The 25,533-nt window shown below is 41.0% G+C and overlaps 2 protein-coding genes across 20 annotated transcripts in view; both read right to left on the reverse strand.

Moving 5' to 3' along the window:
- Positions 1-25,533, reverse strand: part of SLC4A7 (solute carrier family 4 member 7) — a 124,862-nt gene that overhangs the window by 61,542 nt on the left and 37,787 nt on the right. For 15 of the 19 annotated variants that reach the window (XR_009597328.1, XM_060402059.1, XM_042235762.1 and 12 more), the window contains 5 exons: positions 20,239-20,320; positions 11,230-11,376; positions 4,461-4,599; positions 3,750-3,910; positions 249-437 (listed from right to left, as the gene is read on the reverse strand). Coding sequence is in view for 18 of the 19 variants with exons in the window: in XM_042235762.1 (XP_042091696.1) it covers positions 249-437; positions 3,750-3,910; positions 4,461-4,599; positions 11,230-11,376; positions 20,239-20,320 (718 nt within the window). In the remaining variant the exon portion in view is untranslated. Of the gene's footprint in view, positions 1-248; positions 438-2,527; positions 3,911-4,460; positions 4,600-11,229; positions 11,377-20,238; positions 20,321-25,533 lie in introns of those variants that run through there. The other 4 variants (XM_060402057.1, XM_060402053.1, XM_060402051.1 and 1 more) reach the window with 2 other exon arrangements.
- LOC132658160 (uncharacterized) lies at positions 7,276-20,232 on the reverse strand. The gene is made up of 2 exons (XM_060402063.1): positions 13,868-20,232; positions 7,276-12,409 (listed from the first exon to the last, which is right to left on the reverse strand). Exon 1 carries the CDS (start codon positions 17,588-17,590, stop codon positions 16,583-16,585), a length of 1,008 nt encoding a protein of 335 aa, XP_060258046.1. The 5' UTR covers positions 17,591-20,232; the 3' UTR covers positions 7,276-12,409; positions 13,868-16,582.

Consider the following 25,533-nt stretch of genomic DNA (forward strand, 5'->3'; position numbering starts at 1 on the left):
AATAAATGCTTAATTTTCTCATCTAAGTAATTTCTACAGATAATTCTGCCACATTATAAACACATTTCAGAAATGAAATACTTAAATGCACAAATACTACTATTATTTTTTGAAAGAAGAATTAAAAAGATAAAAGACCTACGTAATTATCTACAAAAAATGAGTTTCTTTTCCCAAATGCTAACTCTAACAAGCTGGAATGCTGTTAGTAAAGTGTTAGAAAAATTGGACACCACAACTTATCTCACCGTTCCTTTCAAGCAAGTGAGGGTCAGAATGTTTCTTGCCTATGTCTGCAAAAGATCGAACTAGGGGGATCCGGCTGGTGAACCTCTTCTCATTCTGATGGTGGTGCCTCTTTAGAAGGGCTTCTCTGACATTCTCTCTGATGGATTCGTCCAACTGGCCAGAGGCGATCATGTTGTCCAGTACCATATCTAGGCAAAGAAAAATACACAGATAACAATCGTTACTAAATAAAATTAGCACCTGGATGACTATAATATATAATATATAATATATTATATATATTATATAACATATAATAAATGGTAAATGAAATCTTACCAGGAAAATATGACTCTTACATAGCTCTCAAAAGCATTATTCTCTTCTAACATTTAATAACGGATGCATAATGGTAAGTATGAACACTCTCTTCTAACATTTAATAACGGATGCATAATGGTAAGTATGAACACTCTCTTCTAACATTTAATAACGGATGCATAATGGTAAGTATGAACACTATCCAACGAAAGCGAACATATTAATAGAGACTTTGATTTTAATAAACACTATCATTTACTAAAAAGCTACTGTTACACACCAAGAACCTTCCTATATAGCTGAAGGTGCTTTACTGATACGTATATAATAAATTCCGTTAAACTGGATATTTAAATAATACTGGTTTCCTCAGAAATGAAGGAATGTTATGGCTTCATCTCATATTTTTCTCCAAAACTGTAGATGAATATCTGTACTCATTCATTCAATAATTAACTATTCACTGAGCACCTACTATGTGTTAGCAACACAGCAATTAACGAAGCAGACTGAGCTTCTGCCCTCACTCATCCAGAGGCAGAAAACCGGCGAGTAACCGAACAGATAAAATACGAAGCAGTGGCTCTGTGGAAAACGTACGTATCAGGCTGTGAGGGGGTGTGGGGACATTCTATATGCTACTGTGCTGTCTGGACTATTTTTAATTTACAAAGTACACACTGATATAAATATTTTTTAACAGCGCCACTAACTTGAAGGCAGAGTCAAGCCTTCAAATCTGTAAGATTCCTCAGAGAAAAACTGTAAGGGATCCAACTAGCAGGTAAACTCTAACAGTAAGACCACAACCATATGCTGCCATCCATGTGAGAGCTGGACTATGCGTTTACTGAGATATACTGTATTATGTGGTCACCGGAAAGCCAAGGTAAGACATACTACATTCACCTAAATTTAGTATTTCTAATTCCCAAATCGCTTTCCTAGTCATTTATAGAGGGCAAGAAAGTTAAGGACTCTGATAACTTACAGGTTTGCAGCACAAGGTCAAATTAACAATCTGCTAACATCAAAGTATTTCCAGCCTGAGAAATTCTAACAAAGTTACGGTTCTCTTGAAAATCAAATACGATAGCTTTTTCTTTTTTATCGAGGTGACTATACTGGTAGTCAGTCCCACTATAAAGTTTATCACTACTGAACTTGATTTTGGCTTTGAGCAACTTCAGCTAGTGACCAGGTAGCTTTATCACAGCCACCTTTTTGCTCTCTCTCTCCATTTCCACTGGTGCCACCTGCCACACTTTAGGCTGCTGGCATTTCTTGCTGAGACATTCCGAGAGAATAAACAACCTCCTGGCTTCTAACCTGTTCTAACCCAAAGCCACCCTACCCACCCTCCCAGAATAACCCTGCGGACACACACCGAGATCACTGTTGCTGTTCCGTCCTCAGCTGTGTCCGACTCTTTGTGACCTCACCGACTGTAGCCCACCACGCTCCCCGGTCCCTCACTATCTCCCAGAGTTTGCTCAAATTCATGCCCACTGAGTTGGTGATCCTATTCAACCATCTCATCCTCTGTCGCCCTTTTCTCCCTTTGCCTTCAATCTTTCTCAGCATCAGGATCTTTTCTAATGAGTCGGCTTTTCGCTTCAAGTGGCCAAAGTATCGGAGCTTCTGCATCAGTCCTTCCAGTGAATATTCAGGGGTTGATTTCCTTTAGGATTGACTAGTTTGATCTCCGTGCAGTCCAAGGGACTCTCAAGAGTCTACTCCAGCACCACACTTCGAAATTATCAATTTTTTGGCACTCAGCTTTCTTTATGGTCCAACTCTCACAGCCATACATGACTATTGGGAAAACCATAGCTTTAACTAGACGGACCTTTTCGGCAAAGCTTTCCTTCCAAGTAAACACACTTTAGTGTCATGGCTACAGTCACTGTTTGCAGTGATTTTGGAGGCTAAGAAAATCAAATCTGTCACTATCACCACTTTTTCCCCTTCTACTTGCCATGAAGTGGTAGGACCAGATGCCAAGATCTTAGTTTTCTGAATGTTGAGCTTTAAGCCAGCTTTTTTCACTCTCCTCTTTCACCCTCATCAAGAGGCTCTTTAGTTCCTCTTCACTTGCTGCCATTAGAGTGGTATCATCTGCGTATCTGCTGCTGCTGCCAAGTCACTTCAGTCATGTCCGACTCTGTGCGACCCCATAGACCGCAGCCCACCAGGCTCCGCCGTCCCGGGGATTCTCCAGGCAAGAACACTGGAGTGGGTTGCCATTTCCTTCTCCAATGCATGAAAGTGAAAAGTCAAAGTGAAGTCGCTCAGTTGTGTCCGACTCTTCGCGACTCCATGGACTGCAGCCCACCAGGCTCCTCCGTCCATGGGATTTGCCAGGCGAGAGTACTGGAGAGGGGTGCCATTGCCTTCTCCGTCTGTATATCTGAGGTTATTGATATTTCTCTTGGTGATCTTAAATTCAACTTGTGATTCATCCAGCCCAGCATTTCACATGTTGTACTCTGCATGTAAGCTAAATAAACAAGGTGAGAATATACAGCCTTGTTGTATCCTATTCCCAATACTGAACCAGTCAGTTGTTCCACATCTGGTAATATTCTCGTACTTAAAAATCACTGAAAACCAAAATGCTTATCAAATCAAAACCAATTTCTTAATCCAGTAATTCAAGGATAGTCGTAACTCACCTCTAATTTATTTTCCCGCAAATCTCAAGAAATCTGTACACTCACAGAGAACTGACCTTCCTGAGATCACACCTGTTGGTACTTTCCAGCCTTCTCTTCTTTCTCTTCCTCCTCAGAACACTGTCTTTCCTCTCACGACACCTTCCCCTTGCTGCCACGTGCTCACATTCTATGGATACGTTGTACAGTTAATGTACTTTCTAGGTCTCCCCAGATACCAGGGTCCAGAAACAAGGAAACGAAAAGCTCCTTCCTCTGCACCGCCAAAGAACAGACTCCGGATCCTGCTTATGGCACGAGTCAGTCTTCTTGACACTGTAGCTACATCTGTCTCAGTCCATCTTTCAGACTCCAAACTTACCAGGGATAAAAAGGGTTATTTACGTCTATCTCTTCATACTGCCCTGCACAGAATGGAAGCTCAACATGAAACCATCAAATCAACGGCCTAGAATTCCACTTTGTTTTCCTTATTTATCTCAACTTCACCGCAATTTAAACATACAGAAGACACTTTGCTGTCACCTGCTATTTCATCGAGAGTGCTTGCTCTCATATCCAGCATGACTGTTCCATTTAAGATGCAACTTCTCAGCTCAAAAAGACTATGTAAAGACAGAGTTGCCACATAAGGTTTACTCCACCGGTCACCACCATCTTCAACGTCCTCTTCAAACTTCAGCCATCTGAAACGTATAATGTATACAGATATGTTACAAATAGTGGTGATTCTGTTAAATATGATAAATGCAAGCATGTTCTTCTAAAGAGAAAAAAAGATCACCATCACGAAAACAAAATTTTTCTACACACTTTTACAAATTAAGCTAATGGTCTGTAATGTTGAGAGTCACTAGATCTTGGCAGTTCCTCTTTCTATTCCAGCTACCACAACAGTAAGTCTATGGTAACAAACTCTGGAATTCCATCGTGTCAACTTCCAATCTTATTTTAAACTTTAAATATGCAAAATGTCTTCTCAGAGTTTTTCTCTAATTAAAGACATGAAAATCTACAGTTAACGTAATTCCTTTCATGTTCTATTACGGTATTAAGACTTATTTAATGAAACAAATTATGAGAATAAAGAGAAAAATTAAATCCTGAATTTCTGGACACAAGGAAATTCTCTGCTCATTGTTTTAAACCGTTGTGTGTCTCATAATTTCAACTTTATGTCTTCATTACTAAAAGAAGACAAGGAGCAGCAGGTGAAAGCGTCGAGAGCATCACCACCTGGCAGTTTCCTTCCATTCATACTCCTCTCCGTCTCTGTAGCAGAGCTCGTCCATCTCCGTGAAGAGGTCGTGGGGGATGTGGTCTTCATCGTCGTCCTCGGTGCCGAGGATGAACTGGACTCTCTGGGATGGCGTGTCTTGACAAAAATCAGAATTTAAAGACACACACTCAAAAATCTTCCTCAATTAATACAAAGGTCAATTAAATACAGAATTTCCAGAAGTGAGGAAATTCTCTACTCACTGTTTTCTTACAAATATCTTCCATTAAAACAAATTTCTTCTGATAATAATAAAATAATACAATTTAATAATAAAAATAATACCATTCTGAAAGGAAATAAGGGCCAACAATCTGGAACAAAACAATTTCACAGAAAGATCACCTCTACAGATGGAAAAGAAAAACCGTATGTTAAAGATAACTCACACTAATCGTCAACAAACTTCTGTAAAAACAAAGTAAGCAACATCCAAAACCAAGAAAACACTCTGCATAAAAACAGGACTTTTCCCTCACCAAAAACAGACGGAAACGTTAGACAACATACAACATTTAAAATAGTTAATTAAAGTTCAAAAGTTAAAAAAAAAAAATCCCTGAGTTAAAAAAAAAAAAAAGAGAAAACGCAAAACTCCTTTTCTTACTATTATGGAAAAGCAAGTCTGTCTCTGAGGCCAGAGATGTAGGACAGGTCACTGCCACTCATGGCCTCTGAGTTTATCTGTGTGGTACAGGATTCCCAACCAAGAAATTAACATACATTCTAGCCCAGAACAGCTGAAAGCCCAGGGACTCCAGGATAAACACATAAGCATACAACAACAAGCATCAATTAAAAACAAAATCAAATTCTTCCAAATATGAGAGAGGATGTCAAATTCAAATTTTACATCTAAGTAAGCAAACCTCCAGGAACTTAAAACCCCAACAGGGAAATTAAAACAGGTTACAAAGCAGATTAGAAGTAGCACTTTTAAAGGAAAAGTCAGATGCAAGGAGGAGGTTATACGAAATGCATTAATGACAAGACAAAAACACACGAGATTAAGAGACACAGAACACAGAGGAAGCTAGTCAACAGGAAAAACACCGGAAAGAGGGAAACGTGAACGGGGAAGAGGAGCACGGAATGCAAACCTGCACAGTGCGCACACGGCCTGGCTCCTCCCAGTGAAGGGATATTCTGGGACCAACACACGGCAAAACCACGGTGACTGGACTCCTAACACCCGAGTCTTCCAACAGTTAGGTCTTACACATCTTTTGTAAATGTGTCCCCAAATAGTCTTTCTGGTGCTACTGTGTCTGTATTTAGTTCATTTTCTGATTGCTCATTGCTCTTATACAGAAATACAGTTGATCTTGTACCCTGATTTTGTATCCTGCAACCTTGTTAAACTTACGTATTTTTGTAGCTTTGTAGATTGCTTAGGATTTGCTACATATGTGATTCTGTAATTGTGAAGAAAGACAATTTTACATCTTCGGTCATCTTCTGGATGTATCTCATTTCTCTCTTGCGACGTGTGCCAGTACCATGCTGAACAGAAGTGGCGAGAGAGGCCAGCCTGCTTTTTCCCAATTCATGGGGAGAAAATTCAGTCTCCCACCCGCATTTCTAGAAGCTCCTATCACACTGAGGAAGTTTCCTAATATTCCTAGTATGTTAGGGGAATTTTATCATGAATGGGGGGTGGAATTTTGCTGTCTTATTGATATGATTACATAGGGTTTTTCTGCTTTACACTGTTAATAAGTTTACATTGATACAGATGTTTAAATTTTAAAAACGACCCTGAATTTCCACTTGTTTATCGATTTCCTATTGCTGCTATAGCCAACTGTCACAAATTCGGTGCCTTAAATAACATCAATTTACTCTCTTATAGTTGTGGAGACCACAGTCCAAAATGGGCTGTATGCAGGGCTAAAACCAGAGGGACGGCTCTTCCTGGAGGCTCCAGGTTCTGGAGGCTGCCTGCATTCCCGGGGTCTGCACCCCTCCCCACTGTATCAATACCACCACGGTCTGCTTTGATCTTCTGACTCCTTGTGATTAGATCTGGCCCATCTCCATTAATCCAGCAGGATCTCCGCTACTCAGAATCCTTTAATTTAGTTACATTTGTAAATTCACCTTTGCTAAATAAGGTTGACACTCACAGACTTCGGACATTAGGGACGCAGACAAGGTGGGGGCCGCTACTCAGCATACTCTGTCATGACGGGTTAGCTCTCTTAAATATTGGTGGGAAAAGGATGTGTTTATTTTCTTAAGGACTTCTGAATCTACATTTGTGAGAAACAATTAGTGTGCAGTTTTATTCTCTTACAACATCTTTATCAAGTTTTGGTACCAGGGTAATGCTGGCTTCACAAGATGACTGGAAAGTGAGGAAGTTTTCTAATATTCCTAGTTTGCAATTCCTAGTTTTGTCATCTTTAATAATCAGGCAGAGTTTGTGTTATTTCTTACTTTTATATGTTGCTATGTACGGAGGAGAAAATTTTCATCATGGGAATATCTGAGACTACAAATTCAATTTCTTTTTCTACATGTAGGGTAATTCAAGTTACCCATTTCTGCTTAATAGCATGTAATCCTAAGAAACTTCCTCATTTAATCTGAAGTATCAATTTTGTTGGCATAGAACCATTCATAATACTCCCTCCTTAATCTGTAGAATCTGTACTGAAAATTTCTACTGCTGGTCATTTGTATCTTTTTTCCTCTGACATGATCAGTCTGGCTATTTAGATTTATCAATTTTACTGATCTTTTCAAAGAACCAGATTTCAGTCTGATTGATTTTTGCTAATATTGGTCTAATTTTTTGTTTAATTCATTTTTGCTCTCATTTCAATGATTTCCTTATTTTGGTTTAATTTGCTCTGCTTGTTCCTTTAATTTCTTAAGTTACAAGCTTAAATCACTGATTAGGTCTTTCCTTTTTTCTAATATAAAGATAAAATGCTATACATTTTTCTCTAAGCACTGCTTCAGCTACACCTGACAAATTTCAAAATATAGACATCCTCACTTTGCAGAGAGCCATGCTAAATGAAACCTGTGCATGTCAAAACTATGTCCTCACTTTGAAGAATGTCCTCTCAGTTACTGCCTATACTGGGTTTTCATTTTCATGAATTCAAGATACTTTCTGACTTCTATTGTGATTGCATTTAACCCATGAGTTACTGAGAAGCTTTGCATTTAATTTCCAAATATCTGGGTATTTACCTCAGTATGTTTCTAGTTTAATTCTATTGTGGTCAGAGAATATACTTTCAGTCTCTTCAAATGTGCTGACTTGTTTTATGGCCTAGAACGTGATCTTGGTAAATCTTCAATATGCACTTGCAGAGAACATGTATTTTGCTGTGGTTGAGTTCTATGCACGTGACTATCAGCCTGGCAGTGTTACTTAGGTTTTCCACATCCTTACTGATTTTTTGTTCACTTGTTTTATCCATTACTGAGGAAGGAAAGTTGTTATTTCCAACTACACTTGTCAATTTCTTGCTTTCCAATTTTATCAGTTTTTGCTTCATGGGTTTTGAAGCTATGTAGGACTGGTACATCTTGGTTTCAGCAGTTTGATAATTGTGACTTTGGGTGGTTTTCTTCGTGTTTCTTCTCCTTGGGCTTTGCTGAACTCCTTGGACCCGTGAGTTCAGAGTTTTAATTACGTTTGGAAACTTTTCTGGCACTCCAATTATATATATGTTAGACTACCTGAACTGATATTGTCTGACAAATTGCTGATGCTGTTTATTGGTTTTTCAGCTTTTTTTCTGTTTCATTTTGATTAGTTTCTATCACAATCTCTTCAAAAATCACTAATCTTTCTTGTTCTGTGATGTCAAATCATCTGTTAATCTTATCTGCTGTACTATTCATTTCAAATATGGTATTTTTCATGTGCAGAAGTTCCATTTGGGGCTTTCATATGTTTCAGCCTCCCTCCTCATCAGTCTGTTTTTCTCTCCCCCTCTGATCCTATAAAGAGCATTTATTATACTGCTGTAACACGCTTGCTTTAGAATTCCATTCAGTCTGTCGTTTCTGGATCTGTTCCTACGGATTCAGTTTTCTCTTGGTTATGCCTACTTTCCTACTTCACTATATTTCAAATAAGCTGTGAATGTCAGATATTGTGCACTTCACATGGTTAAATGCTAGGTTGTACTGTATTTCTTTTAGTAGTACTAGAGTTTGTTCTGACATGCAGAAACTTTAAGGTCAATTCAATTCTTTCAAGACCTGCTTTAAAAAAATTTTTTATAGTAGATTCACTGCAGTCTTGAGTGTAAACCTCAGTCAATCCTTTCTGAGGCCTCTGCCCTCAGGGCGGTGGGAACACACCTGTGCCCAGTCCTCGCGTGGAATCCAGGATCTACTTCCTGCGCCTGCTTTCTGCTGGTGGTCGGCAAGCCCCAGACGGTTTTCCGTCACACACACACCCAGGCGAGTACTCAGCCGAAGACTGAACAGTGCCCTTCTTCAGACCTTTGGAGCCCTCTAGGTGCGGCTCTCTATTCTCTGGCACTCTACATCTTAAATGCTACCATTGGAGGCCTCCCCAGTCCCAGCCTACCTCCTCAACCCTGAGAGCTGCGAGGTTCTGCCCCCGCTCCTCATGTGGCAGCCTGGGAACCACCTAGCTTGATGAGCTCAGGAGCCACAGGGCCCATCTCACCGCTTCCCCTCTCACAGAGCTCAGTGTCCTATGCTGCCTGCTGTCCAGCGTCTGAAAATTACTATTTCAAACACTCTGTGCAGTTTTCTAGCTATTTAAAATTGGAATGCAAATTCAATTCCTATTATTCCATCATGTCCAGAAGCAGCAGACCAGCATAATCTCTTTTTAGAGAGTCAGGGGAGGAAAGAAGCCACTTCATTCACAGCCATTTCTAGGATACAGACTGGCAGTTGAAACCAAAATAAACCCACTTCTGTGACATAAAACTTTTCTAGGCATAATAACTCCATGAAAAAGTTACAAATATTTTCTCCACCAAATATATTTTTCAAACCACTATATTTAGACTTCAAATATAGACTCAGCTTGAAAGTTTACTAAATCGCCTAGCCAAGTGAACATATAAACATAATTTAGTAAAAAAACTTTTCTATTAAAAAATATTGTACACCTTTTTACTCGGAATGAACTAAAAAAGCATGTTCATCTACTCACAAAGTAAAATACTCTAAGCTGGATGGCTCATCACATGGAATAGCAGAATACTTGCTCAGTCACATCTGACTCTCTGCCACGCCAAGGACTGTACGGAGCCTGCCACGCTCCTCTGTCCACTGGATTCTCCAGATGAGAATATCGGAGTGGGTCGCCATTTCCTTCTCCAGGAGGGTGTTCCGACCCAGGGACTGAATTCATGTCTCCCCCTTGGCAGGTAGATTCTATGCCACTGAGCCACCTGGGAAGCCCAGCAAGACACTTCTCCACTACCAACAGCATCAGAGTCCACTAGCGAGCCTTTCTGAAATGAGCATCAACTTTCCCTCGGCTGGCGACGTCATCTTTTGTGGCTATGCGACCCCTTAATATTGATACAGTTTATCAGGCTGCCAGTGTCTCTTAGGACTGGTGAGAGATGCCCATCATGAGAGATGCCCATCATGCAGCCTCTCTAAGTTGAGGCTTATCCATCTAGACGATGAAAACATAATATCAATCTTTAGTATTTTTTAATGATGAGAAGATTAAATCAAAGGGCATATGTCAAGGGCCTAGTGGAATACTTCACAGAAAGAGCAGTTAGCATTTTACTAGGCCATCAGTATTTCCCTTCCTTCAGTCATGACATAAGCTGTATAACACACAATAATTCTTTCACTCTTCGACAAAACCTTTTTTTAGCGTAGCACACAAGTGCCCATGGGGCGCAGCTCACTTGGCTCCTGAGAGCACACACTCAGGACCTATGGTGTACACAGCCACGAGGGCCATGATGTCCTCAAAAGCCACTGACGCCCTGGCTGCCGGCTGCGCGCACGTCTGAGGCCCCTGCTCAGGCTGCACAGCCACTCTTTCCGGTTCTCGCCTCTCCAGCTCTCACGGCCACTTAAATCACTAGCTATCATTATTATCAGATGCTATTAATTTTCTTTTCTCTACTATATGCCTGTTTTCCTTTGTAAGATTCCCAACATTTACTGTGTCTGCTGGCACTTCTTTATTGCGCTGCTCTCAAACAGAAAGTCTTGTCTTTCTAAAGATATACTATCTAATCAAAGCACGCTCCCCCCCCCCCCCCCCCCACAGAAAACCAAGTAATCCAGCGTAGGATAAAATCTTCTGGTCAAAAAATGTACTTAAAAATGAAAACTCTTAAAAATTTCAATCTCTTCCAGGAGCCTAAGGATTCCAGATATTTTGTTCATTGCATATGTAAATAACAAAACATATAATACAGAAAAGGAAATCGAAACCCTCCTAAACTGAATTTGAAGTGCCAACACTCAGCATTTACAGTTCCAAGGCTAGAATACAATAAAGAAACCAAAATCCCTTACTTTTTTCACCCATCTCAAGTAGATCTTAAGCTATAAACTAAGCATTTTTCTTAAAGAAAAAAATATTCTTACTTCAATTACTATTCTTCAATGCATATAATGTCTAAATTATTATAGAAATATGATTTTTAAAAGGAAATGTTTATTTAAAAATAAAATTTCCAGGAAAGAACCTTAAAGCGTTGGTGGAGAACTTCCCAGGAAAGAACTTCCCACTTCTCTTACCATAAGAAGGAGACTCCCGTCCATCCTCTCTGTCCGAGTCCTTGTCTTTCCTCCTCCGGTGGTGATGCTTGTGTCCACGATGCCTGTGACGCCGGCGACTCTCTTTACTAAACGGGACGTGAACACCAATGTATACAGCTCGATGGCCTGGTAAGACGTTCAGAAACGTTACTAGCAGGTCTCATTTCACAGTCACCCTGCTTTTTACAAACTGAAGGTTTGTGGCAACCTTGCACTGAGCCAACCTATGGGCACCATCTCCCCGACAGCACCTCTCCGGACTCCCTCTCCGGTCAGCCTTTGGTAGTAACTCTGGCAATGGTTCAAGCTTCTCCGCTAGTGTTATATTTATTATGGCGATCTGTGATCAGTGGTCTTTGCTGTGGTCACTGCGATTCTTTGAGGGCGCCACAAGCCATGCCCCGCACAGGACGGCAAGCTTCCTTGGTAAATGTGTGTGTCCTGAGGCTCCATGGTGGCCCTTCCCCCACCTCGCTCCTCCTCGGGCCTCCCTGTTCCCTGAGACAGAGCGAGGCTGAAAACAGGCCAAGCAACAGCCTTACAACAGCCTCCAAGGAGTCAAGTGAAAGAGTCACATGTCTCTTACTTCAAATCGGAAGTTAGAAATAATTAAGCTCAGTAAGGAAGGCATGTTGAAAACCAAGAGAGGCCTAAAGCCAGGCCTCTTGTGCCAAACTGCCAAGAAGTGGGTACAAAAGAAAGTTCTTGAAGGAAATTAAAAATGCTACTCTAGTGAACACACAAATGATGAGAAACTGAAATGACCTTACTGTTGATATGGAGAAAGTTTTAGTGGTCTGGACAGGATGTAGATGAGACAGCTTTCTGAAGAAGATCCCAACTGGGACTTTCACAGCTAGAGGGAGTCAGTACTTGGTTTCAAAGCTTCAGAGGATTGGCTGACTCTTTAATGCAGCTGGTGACGTGAAGCTGAAACCGATGCTCTTTTACCATCTGAAAGCCTAGGGCCATTTCTTTTATTTATTCTCTTTAACTCTAGCTGAATTATAACAGTATGCTAGTCTCAGCTGTACAGCTTCAGATTCTTTTCCATCATAGGTTTTACGAAGCCTAGATGACAGCACGTCAGTTGACAACACACTCTGCTGCTGCTGCTGCTGCTGCTGCTGCTGCTGAGTCGCTCCAGTCGTGTCCGACTCTATGCGACCCCACAGACGGCAGCCCACCAGGCTCCCCGTCCCTGGGATTCTCCAGGCAAGGACACTGGAGTGGGTTGCCATTTCCTTCTCCAACGCATGAAAGAGAAAAGTCAAAGTGAAGTCGCTCAGTCGTGTCCGACTCTTAGCGACCCCATGGACTGCAGCCCACCAGGCTCCTCCATCCATGGGATTTTCCAGGCAAGAGTACTGGAGTGGGCTGCCATTGCCTTCTCTGGACAACACACTTTACTAAACATTTTAAGCCCACTGTTGAGATCTACTGCTCAGAAAAAAATCACTTTCAAAATCTGACTGTTCATTCACACAACATCTGGACACCCAAGAGCGCTGGTGGAGATGGACAAAGAGGTTAATGGTATTTTCATGCCTGGTAACACAACATCCATTCTGCAGCTCATGAGTCAAGCAGTCATTTCAACTTTCGAGTCTTATTATTTAAGAAATATATTTTCTAAGGCTACAGTCACCATGGGTAGTGATTCCTCCAATAAATCTGGGCAAAATCAATTGAAAACCTTCTGGAAAGGATTCACCGTTCTAGCTGCCATGAGGAACATTCAAGATTCATGGGAAGAGGTCAAAGTATCAACATTAAGAGAGGAGTTTTTGAAGAAGTTGACTCCCACCCTCCCGGGTGACTTTGAGGGGCTCGAGCCTCCAGTGGAAGTAGGCACTGCGGATGCGGTGGAGACAGCAGAAGAGCAGGTTTAGCAGAGGAGCCGGGAGACGGAAGCGAACCGCTGCGCCTCCGGGCAGAGTCTGAAGGGACAAAGGCCTGCTTCCTACTCATGAGGAAAATGAGCGGTTTCTTTGGATAAAACCCACTTCAGCGAAGCTGCTGTGAAGCTTGTTGAAATGACAACAGAGGAACTGGAGGACTCCATCAACTTATTTGATAAAAGTAAAAGGGCTTGAGAGGACTGACTCTAATTTTGAAAGACATTCTACTATGGGTCAGATGCTATCACAGTACTGCAGGGTACAGAGAAATCATTTGTGAATAATCAAGGTGGCAGACTTTATTGTTGTCTTATTTTAAGAAATTTATCCCAACCTTTAGCAACCACCACCCACATCAAGTCCAAACCCTCTGCCAACAAAAAGATTATGACACATTGAAGGTTTAAGTGATGGTTAGCATTTTTTAGCAATAAAGTATTTTTTAAGTTAAGGCCAGAGAAGGCACTGGCACCCCACTCCAGTACTTTTGCCTGGAAAATCCCATGATGGAGGAGCCTGGTAGGCTGCAGTCCATGGGGTCGCTAAGAGTCAGATACGACTGAGCAACTTCACTTTGACTTTTCACTTTCATGCACTGGAGAAGGAAATGGCAACCCACTCCAGTGTTCTTACCTGGAGAATCCCAGGGACGGAGGAGCCTGATGGGCTGCCTGCCGTCTATGGGGTCGCACAGAGTCCGACACGACTGAAGTGACTTAGTGGTAGTAGTAGTAGTAAGTTAAGGCAGATACTTTGCTTTTTAGACATAATGTTATTGCACATTTAATAAACTATGATATAGCATGAACATAACCTTTATATGCACTGGGAAACCCAAAAAATTACTGTGACTCACTTTAAGTGGTCTGGAACCAAACTTACAATATCTTCAAGCATTGCCAGTATTAGGTTTCCAAAAAAGGGAAAAGGAATATAAACAAAAGAATACCAAATTCTACTTTGATGAAAAAGCATTTCATACAAGTTCATGTAAATAACAATGTTAGTCTCTTGTTGCTTCTCTTATTTTACAGAGCACTACATAAAATATTACATCAAAGGCTAATGCCATCGACTACCAAGCATACTAGATATACATATATAAGCATACTAGATATACATATATAAGCATGCTAAATATACATATATAAGCATGCTAAATATACATATATAAGTATACTAGATATACATATATAAGCATGCTAGATATACATATATAAGCATGCTAGATATACATATATAAGCATACTAGATATACATCTAAGTATACTAGATATTCTGTAAGTATTCATGTGCAAGTTTGAAAAGAAATTTTGAGAAAGAAGACCTTGGCCCACCTGAAATCATATTATGTAGACATCAATGTTTTCATTTACAGTCAATCCTACTTAGTAGAGGCCCTTAAGATATGCTTTAATAATGATTATTCACAAATGGATAGTGGTAAATATTTATTAAGTTTTGAAAATCTCAAATTAGTAAGGTCCAAATTAATGAGAGATACATTAAGTTTAAACAAGCCAAATACTCTAATTAAAGGGGGGGAAATTGTCAGACTGGATTTAAAAGCAATAAAACAAGGTTATAATATACTGTTAGAATAGAAAAAGCTACTTCTGATGCTGCATTATCCTAGTTTTGTATTCGGACCAAAACACAGTTATGAACAACAAGGTCCTATATATCACAAGGAACTATGCACAATATCCAGTCACAAACTATAATGGAACAGAATATACAGTAAAGGAGAATGCACGTATGTGCACGACTGAGTCACTCTGTTGCACAGCAGAGACTGGCACAACACTGCAAACCAACTATACACTTCCATGAAAAAATTAAACGTGAAGAAGTGATGAAAGGCAGTCCCTGGTCTTTGCGCACTAAATGAAACTCGATCAGGCCAGTCGCAGCTCACAGCATTATATCCAACACTGAGAAGGAGAAACTTGGTTTCTTAAATTGCTCAAAGTTCCTGTGTAAAGTTGTGATAGGGGAAAGGGGATAGAGACCACAAGCCTAACTCATCCGCAGCTGTGCAAAACCCATCTGGCAGAGAGCTGCTTTCTCTACAACATAAAATGGTGAATGTTGAAATATAAACTGTTCAGGGCATTCTTTTTCTAATAATTTCTGTAAGGTGGTCATAAAAAAAAACACAAGCAACTCAAGATCTTTATTTTTAGATGAGATTTGAAAGTAATCAATTCTCATTACTCATGGATTCTGCATTTGTAAATATGCCTACCCACTAAAATTTATCTGTAATCCCAAAACAATACTCATGGTGATTTCTCAGTCATTTACAAATATGCACAGAGTAAAAAGAATTTGAGTTGCCTGACACATATGTTCAATTATTATAAAAAAATTATCAGAAAAATCCCAAATGAAAGCATACAAATATAATGATTGTATGATGACAGATGGTAACTAGACTTATCATGGTGATCAATTTGTAATAAGTCAGTTCAGTTCAGTCGCTCAGTCGTGTCTGACTCTTTGCGACCCCATGGATCCCAGGCTTCCCTGTCCATCACCAACTCCAGAAGCTTACTCAAACTCACATCCATCAAGTCGGTGATGCTATCCAACCATTTCATCCTCTGCCGTCCTTTTCCTCCTGCCTTCAATCTTACCCAGCATCAGGGTCTTTTCCAATGAGTGAGTTCTTTGCATCAGGTGGCCAAAGTATTAGTTTCAGCTTTAGCATCAGTCCTTCCAACGATTATTCAGGGCTGATTTCCTTTAGGTTTCACTGGTTGGATCTTCTTGCAATCAAGGGACTCTCAAGAGTCTTCTCCAATACCACAGTTCAAAAGTATCAATTCTTCAGCACTCATCTTTCTTTACAGTCCAACTCTCACTTCCATACATGACTACTGGAAAAACTATAGCTTTAACTTGACAGACTTCTGTTGGCAAGGTAATGTCTCTGCTTTTTAATATGCTGTCTAGGTTGGTCATAGCTTTTCTTCCAAGGAGCAAGTATCTTTTAATTTCATGGCTGCAGTCACCATCTGCAGTGATTTTGGAGCCCCCCAAAATAAACTGTTTCCATTGTTTCCCCATCTATTTGCCATGAAGTGATGGGACCGGATGCCATGACCTTAGTTTTTTGAATATTGAGTTTTAAGCCAGGTTTTTCACTCTCCTCTTTCACTTTCATCAAGAGGTGCTTTAGTTCCTCTTCACTGCCTGCCATAAGGGTGGTGTTATCTGCATATCTGAGGATATTGATATTTCTCCTGGCACTCTTGATTCCAGCTTGTGCTTCATCCAGCCCAGCGTTTCTCATGATGTACTCTGCATAGAAGTTAAATAAGCAGGGTGACAATATACAGCCTGACATACTCCTTTCCCAATTTGGAACCACTCTGTTGTTCTATGTCCAGTACTAACTGTTGCTTCTTGACCTGCATACAGATTTCTCAGGAGGCAGATGGGTGGTCTGGTATTCCCATCTCTTGAAGAATTTTCCATAGCTTGTTGTGATCCATAGGGTCAAACGCTTTGGTGTAGTCAATAGGGCAGAAGTAGATGTTTTTCTGGAACTCTCTTGCTTTTTCAATGATCCAATGGATGTTGGCAATTTGATCTCTGGTTCCTCTGCCTTTTCTAAATCCAGCTTGAACATCTAGAAGTTCATGGTTCATATACTGTTGAAGCCTGGCTTGGAGAATTTTGAGCATTACTTTCTTTGCTAGCATGTGAGATGAGTACAATTGGGTGGTAGTTTGAATATTGCCTTTCTTTGGGACTAGAATGAAAACTGACCTTTTCCAGTCCTGTGGCCACTGCTGAGTTTTCCAAGTTTGCTGGCATATTGAGTGCAGCACCTTCATGGTATCATCTTTTAGGATTTGAAATAGCTCAACTGGAATTCCATCACCTTCACTAGCTTTGTTCGTAGTGATGCTTCCTAAGGTCCTCTTGACTTCGCATTCCAGGATGTCTGGCTCTAGGTGAGTGATCACACCATCATGGTTATCTGGGTTATTAAGATCTTTCTTGTATAGTTCTTCTATGTATTCTTGCCAACTCTTAAAATCTTCTGCTTCTGTTAGGTCCATACCATTTTTGTCCTTTATTGTGCCCATCTTTGTATGAAATGTTCCGTTGGTATCTCTAATTTTCTTGAAGAGATCTCTAGTCTTTCCCACTCTATTGTTTTCCTCTATTTCTCTGCACTGATCACTGAGGAAGGCTTTGTTTTCTCTCCCTGCTATTCTTTGGAACTCTCCATTCAAATGGGTGTATCTTTCCTTTTCTCCTTTGCCTTTAGCTTCTCTTTTTTTCTCAGCTATTTGTAAGGCCTCCTCAGACAGCCGTTTTGCCTTTTTGCGTTTCTTTTTCTTGGGGAGGGTCTTGGTTACTGCCTCCTGTACAATGCCATGAACTTCCGTCCATAGTTCTTTAGGCACTCTATCAGATCTCATCCTGGAACCTACTTCTCACTCCCACTGTACAGTCGTAAGGGACCTGACTTAGGGCATACCTGAACGGGCTCGTGGTTTCCCCCACTTTCTCCATTTCCCTCTGAATCTGGCGACACATCAAATCACTGTGACGAGCACCAGGCACTAACAGTGCGGTGGGCCAGTTAAGCGTCAATAGAAGATTCATTTAAAAAATTACAGAGAGTTTCTTTGGGGGATGATGAAAATATTCTGGAAATAAAGGTTTGATGGTTGTACAATATAGTGAATATTCTAAAAAAGCACTTTTAAATGGCAAATTTTACATTATGTTGAATTATACTGCAATTAAGAAAAATGAAAAAAAAAGCATAAAACTCAGTGATCTTACAGTTTATTTTAGTGAAACTATTTTCTTCTGAACACTGTCCAAAAGTGGAAATTAAAGTATCACTGCGCAATGTGAGTTACAAAGTTGTTAATCCAATTAGTTCTAATGAGTTTTGGCATACAAGGCCCCACACCCCAAGATAAAAATGAATTCTGAGCTGGAAACTTAGAAAGACTAGATAAAATAAGTAACAATATGCTAGAATCCAGAGACTGGGAGATGGAGCCTTACTATTTTTCCTGCTTTTATTGTCTCCTTTCGTGTTCTCCATCACAACTTTATTTCATCAAAGCCCTATTCAGTGAGACTCTGAGATAAACCTACTCTCTCCCTCATACCTTATAGTGAAATTTAAAGATGTGCAAAGGATGAAGAGTGAAAGGCCTGGGTTACCAAAGGGGCCAGGACCACAGCCAAGTGGCTCTCTTCACTCTCTGGATCTCACCTGCATGGGGGGTGACAGCCAAGTGGCGGACCACGTGGGTCACGGTACACCTGAACTAAAAAAATTATTGCTGAAAATGTTGCCCTCTCCAGTGCTTGCAATTTACAGAATCAAGCTTCTAGGTAAATCAAAGTCTCTGCAGAAGCCCTCGCAAGCCTAAACTTTTAAAGTCAATTTTGAAAGACGCGTTTTGTCCATCTCAGGAAGTAAACATACAGAACACTTACTTGGGTCTCTTTCCAACTCTTTTTGTAAAGCAATGGCTCCATTCAGCTGAAGACTTCAACCTAAAAGTGCAGGTCTCAATATCGGAACGAAATGATTAAACTATCATTTCTTTTTTAATGTAGGTCTCAAAAAGACCCCAAAATAAATCTATCAAAATTTATGATCTACATAAAAAGCTATGATCACCACCGTAGCCTGTGTTCAGGGTTAACATCACCAACAGTAGTGCACTGGTCTCACCTGTCCACAGGGGAGAGAGGCCATCACACGTGGCACGCTGCCCACACACCTATGACCTGTGAGAGTATCACGTCACAGTAGGACATTACACAAACCCACATTCTGGGATGTTCTACTAGTAACTATTACTCTTCCAAAGTGGCAAGGTTATGGAAAACGGGGAAATTTCTTCATTTTCATAAACTTATGCTTAAATAAAACGTTAACATTAGAAAAAGCTGTATATACAGGGGACACCATGTACTATCCTTGCAAGTCTTCTGTAACTTTTAAAATTACTTTGGAAAAAAAGGAAAGAAAGAAAACCAAAACCATTTGTCAGGGCTTCTTCCTGCTCAGGGAAAATGAAGTGTGAAGTCACTCAGTCGTGTCCGACTCTTTGCGACTCCATGGACTATAGCCTACCAGGCTTCTCCCTCCATGGGATTCTCCAGGCAAGAGTACTGGAGCGGGTTGCCATTTCCTTCTCCAGGGGATCTTCCCGACCCAGGGATCAAACCCGGGTCTCCAGCATTCCAGGCAGACGCTTTAACCTCTGAGCCACTAGGGAAGCTCAGGAAAAACAGACTGGCAAATAACTGATTTGCTACATAATTCTATGCTGAGGTTTTTATAAGTATTTTAAAAGGCTGATTAACAGACCCATAAAATGAACATTTAGATGACACCGTGATAACTGTGGCTTATTATTCTGGCACATTATATTTTGCTCTTAATTCAAGTTACCCAGGTTGTTAGACAGAGAAGGCAATGGCAGCCCACTCCAGTACTCTTGCCTGGAAAATCCCATGGACAGAGGAGCCTGGTAGGCTGCAGCCCATGGAGTTGCTGCGAGTCTGACACGACTAAGCAACTTCACTTTCACTTTTCACCTTCATACATTGGAGAAGGAAATGGCAACCCACTCCAGTGTCCTTGCCTGGAGAATCCCAGGGACGGGAGAGCCTGGTGGGCTGCCGTCTATGGGGTCACACAGAGTCAGACACGACTGAAGCGACTTAGCAGCAGCAGCTTCTTTAAAAAAAAAAAAAATTTAAAGAATTAACTGATTTTATAATTGTGGCATTCGATTTCCAAGGTAAGTAATGGTGACCATTAGTAAAATTTGAAAATCATTCTGATATTTATGTTTCAAGGAATGTTCTCTTTGTAGATACGGGTAGTGGTTGCACAGGTTTTTGCAATATATTCTTTAAACTATGTTTAGAAAAATTATGTTCAGAAAAGTGTTGAACACTCTTATAAATGAATGCTCTACAGCAACAACAACAATAGTTTCAACAAATAAGTAAAACTTAAAGGACACTAACAGACACTCAGTAGTAATTTATATTGCTAAACAAAAGTTACTTTAAACAAACTTACTCTCTAGTTCTTCTTTTTCAAACTTGGTGTTCACAGTTGAGCTGGTTTTGCCAAGATCCACAACAGCTTCTTCATCAGGACCCTAAAAAGAAATTATTCTCATTCATTCATGAAATCAATATACACCGAGGGCCTACTGCTAGGTGTGTTATTTGAGATGGCCAGAAATATGTAACAGAGGACCTTCCTGTCAAAGAACTGAATTCATATTGTGGCTAACTACATTCTTTTAAAAGTATGTTTATAGGTTTTTTTTTTTAATCCACAGAAGACCATTTAAAGTCTCATGGAAAGAACTGAAATGACAAAGATTTTCTGGGCTTCCATGGAAATTACTAAGTAACTGGTACACATATTCACTTCAGTGGAATGACTCTCAGAAATTAGAAGTTAATCAGAAATTACAGAGAATCGTATTTGAGGGAAACCCTTAGATATCAATATAGAACACTTTTTTTTTTTTTTGCTTTTAGGTATTCTAGACAGAAAGAATCCCACTTAAATCACCTATATTAGTACTGGATACTGGATTATGGTTAAATGTACAATGGTCAAAAATAAGTCCATAGACTTAACATGTTTCACTTTCAATTGTAAATCACTAAGAACCAAAGTTGTAAGAACTTTTTTTCTGTCTACAAAGGAAAAGCCAAACTCAAATTTTAGCCTCTAAGGACAGTCCACCTTTGAGCTGTGAACAGTTTTGTTCCACTTTTCTGCTCAACAAAAAGACTAACCATATTTACTGTAATACATCACACAGACTATTCTTAAAAGAAAATTTCAGCTTTACTGTCGCTTCTCGACTTCTAACTTAACTTTCAAAGGAACATGATAGAATACTCATAAACTACTTATCATGAACTCAGTGTGCACAAGATCCTGTGTCACTGGCTCAGACAGATGGCAGAAGCCCCTTCCCCCACAGGTGAGCTCTACAGCCCCCCAGACCTCCAGGCACAGCTCCTGAGGCCCACAGTGCACCCCACTCCACAGCCCCCCAGACCTCCAGGCACAGCTCCTGAGGCCCACAGTGCACCCCCAATCCATGACCCCCCAGGCCTCCCGGCACAGCTCCTGAGGCCCACAGTGCACCCCCACTCCACAGTCCCCCTGATCTCCTGGCACAGCTCCTGAGGCCCACAGTGCACCCCCACTGCTCGGCCCCCCAGACCTCCCGGCACAGCTCCTGAGGGCCACAGTGCACCCCCACTCCACAGTCCCCCTGATCTCCCGGCACAGCTCCTGAGGCCCACAGTGCACCCCCACTGCTCGGCCCCCCAGACCTCCCGGCACAGCTCCTGAGGGCCACCCTGCACCCCCACTCCTCGGCCCCCCAGACCTCCCAGCACAGCTCCTGAGACCCACAGTGCACCCCCACTGCTCGGCCCCCCAGACCTCCCAGCACAGCTCCTGAGGGCCACCGTGCACCCCCTCTTGTGGGCAAGGCCGACAAGGGGGGCACCACCTGCCACTTCTGGCACCTCAGGGAAATCTGCTCAGCCTCAGGTAACGGAGATGGAGAGCAGAGTACATGGAGCAGGGACGGGGCACAAGGACCCTCCTGTGCTCAGCAAACCTGGGTCTGGGATACACGACAGAGGATGACACTGAGGTTTTGAAAAGGCAGACAGAGATTCTGAGGAAGAGCTGACTGATGTCATAAAGGCCTGTCTGAACTTCGAGCGTAACCTGGATCCCTTCATCGAGCGTGAACGTGTGTAGTACACAGGAATCCAGAACACGGAACCTCATTCAGCACAGACCCACCCTGGAGAGACCCCGTCCCACAGCGCCTCTGTCAGAGGATCAAAGCAAGGGATGAATGCAAGAAAAGGATGTCCAGAAAGGGCCAAAAAGCCAGAAAGGAGCAGAAAGGAGCTGGGTGCAATTAAGAGGGCAATGAGCAAGAAGATGGGCACCAGGAAATGGACGATGTTTCTGTTCAGACAAAATTAGAGCACTACACTCCTCCCAGGCTTCCCTGGTAGCTCGGCTGGTAAAGAATCTGCCTGCAATGCAGGAGACCCCAGTTCAATTCCTGAGAGGGGAAGATCAGCTGGAGAGGGGATAGGCTACCCACCCTAGTATTCTTGGGCTTTCCTGTGGCTCAGATGGTAAAGAATCTGCCTGCAGTGCGGCAGACCTGGGTTCGATCTCGGGGTCAGGAAGATCCCCTGGGGGAGGGCACGGCAACCCACCCCAGTATTCTTGCCTGGAGAATCCCCATGGACAGAGGAGCCTGGCGGGCTACAGCCCACGGGGTCGCAGAGTCCGACCAGACTGAGTGACTAAGCACAGCACGAAGCAGGAGGGTTGGCAAAAAAGCCTTCAAGAAGGAAATAAGTGATCTGTTCTTTCTGAAGGTTCTTAAGCTTTAAATGATAACTTTGTAGGCAAGAGAGGCAAATGAATATAAGAGAATTGAATACGAATAAAATAATATTAATTATAACCCTGTTAGTATTCCACTTACTATTAGTTTCCCAGAAGAAAGTTATTTTACCCATCAGATTATATTTTTCAAGTTCCGCAGGAAGACAAGCTCCCAACCATCCCCATGGCCCTTGTGGCTATTCTAACTGCCCTGCGCCTCCTCTCCACTTAGAGCAACAGATCAGAAGGACACATCACACAGTCAGCTTCTCATCACTTTCCATGTCCAAGCATCACCTGAAGGATCAGTGTTTCAGAAAGGACCAAAACTGGAGTTTGCTTGGATAAAATGATCTTTCAAGGTCTCATCCAACTCTTGACCTTAAAATATCTTACTTTGGGGTATAGCTTTTTATTCAGTGCATACAAAGGAAATTTATATACAACTATTTCCTGGCTATCTAAACTCTCAGTGTCCTAATTCTCATATCTTAAAACTCAGGAACTGAATCAATTTGATTAAATTTTCAAATAAATTCACTGCTATCCAAACCCTCACTACTTGCTACTCAAAACTCAGAAACAGACACAGTATATTACGAAAACACAGATCTCAATATCCAAACTTAATTTCTGGAGGGAGGCTAGATATCCAAACTGCAGAATCAAACAAACCTGGATACCAAGAGGTATATGACTCTAAAGGACTGGGATTCAATTCAATACATGAAACTCGTAAGTTAAATAACTTGCTAAGGATTTATATGTAAAGAATTGGGGGGCAGGCCATGTAGACCATGATACATTTTCATGTAATGAACTAAGTTTAAAGAAGACTGTATGTGTGATTAAACTAACTCACAGCAGTCACACTCCTCTAGAAATGAGCAGAGGCTAAAGCAGGAAACACATACAAGAATGAAGAACCAGTAAATCAGCCATCCATTAGGCATGCCACACTCACGAAACCTTTAAGTTCCCTCCGATGAGCTCATGCGATTTAGCCACTAAGCATGCAGGGAGATACAAAAAAAGAAGCCACCTCTGTTCTTAAACAAAAGACAGGAGTTGTATGATCCAAGAGGTAGCAAACACTCTGAGTATTCTAAAAGGGATTAACTGCTCCCATTCCAAACTTCCATTTCATAAGAACTGCCAAGGAAGCAAAACAATACACTTTTTCTCTCATCCCTAACAACAATAATAACCTCTTATTTCTATCAAAGATGCATGCACACGTTTAGATGTGCCACTGATGATTAGCTAACACAGAAGCAGCTGAGGTTGGGCAAGCTTACAGTATTTATTTAAAACACGCATATTCTCTGACCTCTGAACATCTACCATGGAAAAATACTGCCACGTGTGAAAAGGGGGGCATGTAACACAGAGAATGTCTGAAAACTCATCTTCTCCCAGCTTACCCACTTTGCTTTCCTTAGACTCTGTGAAGCCTTGAGTAAGCAACTGAAAGCCAAGTGAGAGTATTATTTTATTGTTAATGTTTGGGTTTTCAATGAGAATGCTTTCACAGGTAACTTGCAAAATAAACTAAATTTAAAATTTTTGAGGTCTGGAAAAATTACAACACTTAACACTGTTAAAAAAAAAAAAAAAAAAGGCAGGGAGCAGGTATCTGTATTGCTCCCTTCCCTTAAAAACATTATCTCCTTTCCAACAACTGTGAAATAGTTTTAAAGGCAAATATTAAGTAGGCACACACACTACCTATCTCAACATAGTGCAAGTAATTCAACAAAGTCAGCAGGGTCCAGGGACCTTCCTGGTGGTCCAGTGGCTAAGACTGCGCCCCCATTACAGGGGGCCCCGGCTCTGTCCCTGGTGGGGGAACTAGAGCTCACACACCACAACGAAAATATCGCATGCCGCAGTGAGGATCAAAGATCCCACATGCCACAACCAAGACCTGGTGCAGGCAAATAAATAAACCAATAAAACTGCTTAAAAAATGCAGGGTGCACATGGCTAGATCTTAAAAATCCCTCAGAATGAAGTCATTGATATTTCAAGGTAGAAATGCATTTCTGAAGCAAATATACCTCATTTTAAATTCTACCATCTTAGGATAATGCTTTAAGCCAGATAATGCTTACCACAGACTAAGTTACTATACCATATGAAATACAGTTTTACTTTGCTCCTTTTAAAAATATATACAAAAAATGCATGGAAATAGCAACTATTTGTAAGGCTAAACATCAAGCCACTGACACTGTGTCACAGAAACAGACAATCCTACAGCGTTTACTTTCCCGTTACAATAAACATGCAATTTTGGTAATTTTTAAAAATAACAAATTCAAGTTTCAATTTAACGTGTCAGTTACTTTTAAATCTGCATCTAGGAAAAGAACGCTCCTTCATTTTTTAACTTCAAGAACATAGTGGAAAACTAAAAATAGCAAAAGCCAAGAGCCACCTCGACATCAAACTGTTTTCATTCTTAACCTCAGACGAGTAAGCCAACAAGCCAGTCCTTATAAAGCCTGCCTAGAATGAAACAAATCCAAGGCACTGGGAAAGCGCAAATAAATGAAGAATAAAAAGGAATAAGGGTGTCAATACAAGCTTGTCTGACTCTAATCTTCAGAAAATTATTTTGCCATGGCTTAAAGTTTTTATTTATAAAATAAGGTAATTATTCAGAATAAATCTGCTGTATAACATAGAAGAAAACAGCTTTAAGAATTATCCACATAAGATCACACAGAAAGTTTAAATTCTCTGTATATGAACTGACATATGTACAAGGTTACTTACTACAGCTTGCAACTGGAAAACACTGGAAACCACCCCCAGGGTCCCTAAAAGAGGAACGGCAGCACGCTCTCTGGAATACCGAGCTGCTAAAACACGAAGACGCTATACACTGACATGAAAACATTTAAGACCCATTAC

Source organism: Ovis aries, chromosome 19 (genome assembly GCF_016772045.2).
Source record: "Ovis aries strain OAR_USU_Benz2616 breed Rambouillet chromosome 19, ARS-UI_Ramb_v3.0, whole genome shotgun sequence".
NCBI classification, from domain to species: Eukaryota; Metazoa; Chordata; class Mammalia; order Artiodactyla; family Bovidae; genus Ovis; species Ovis aries.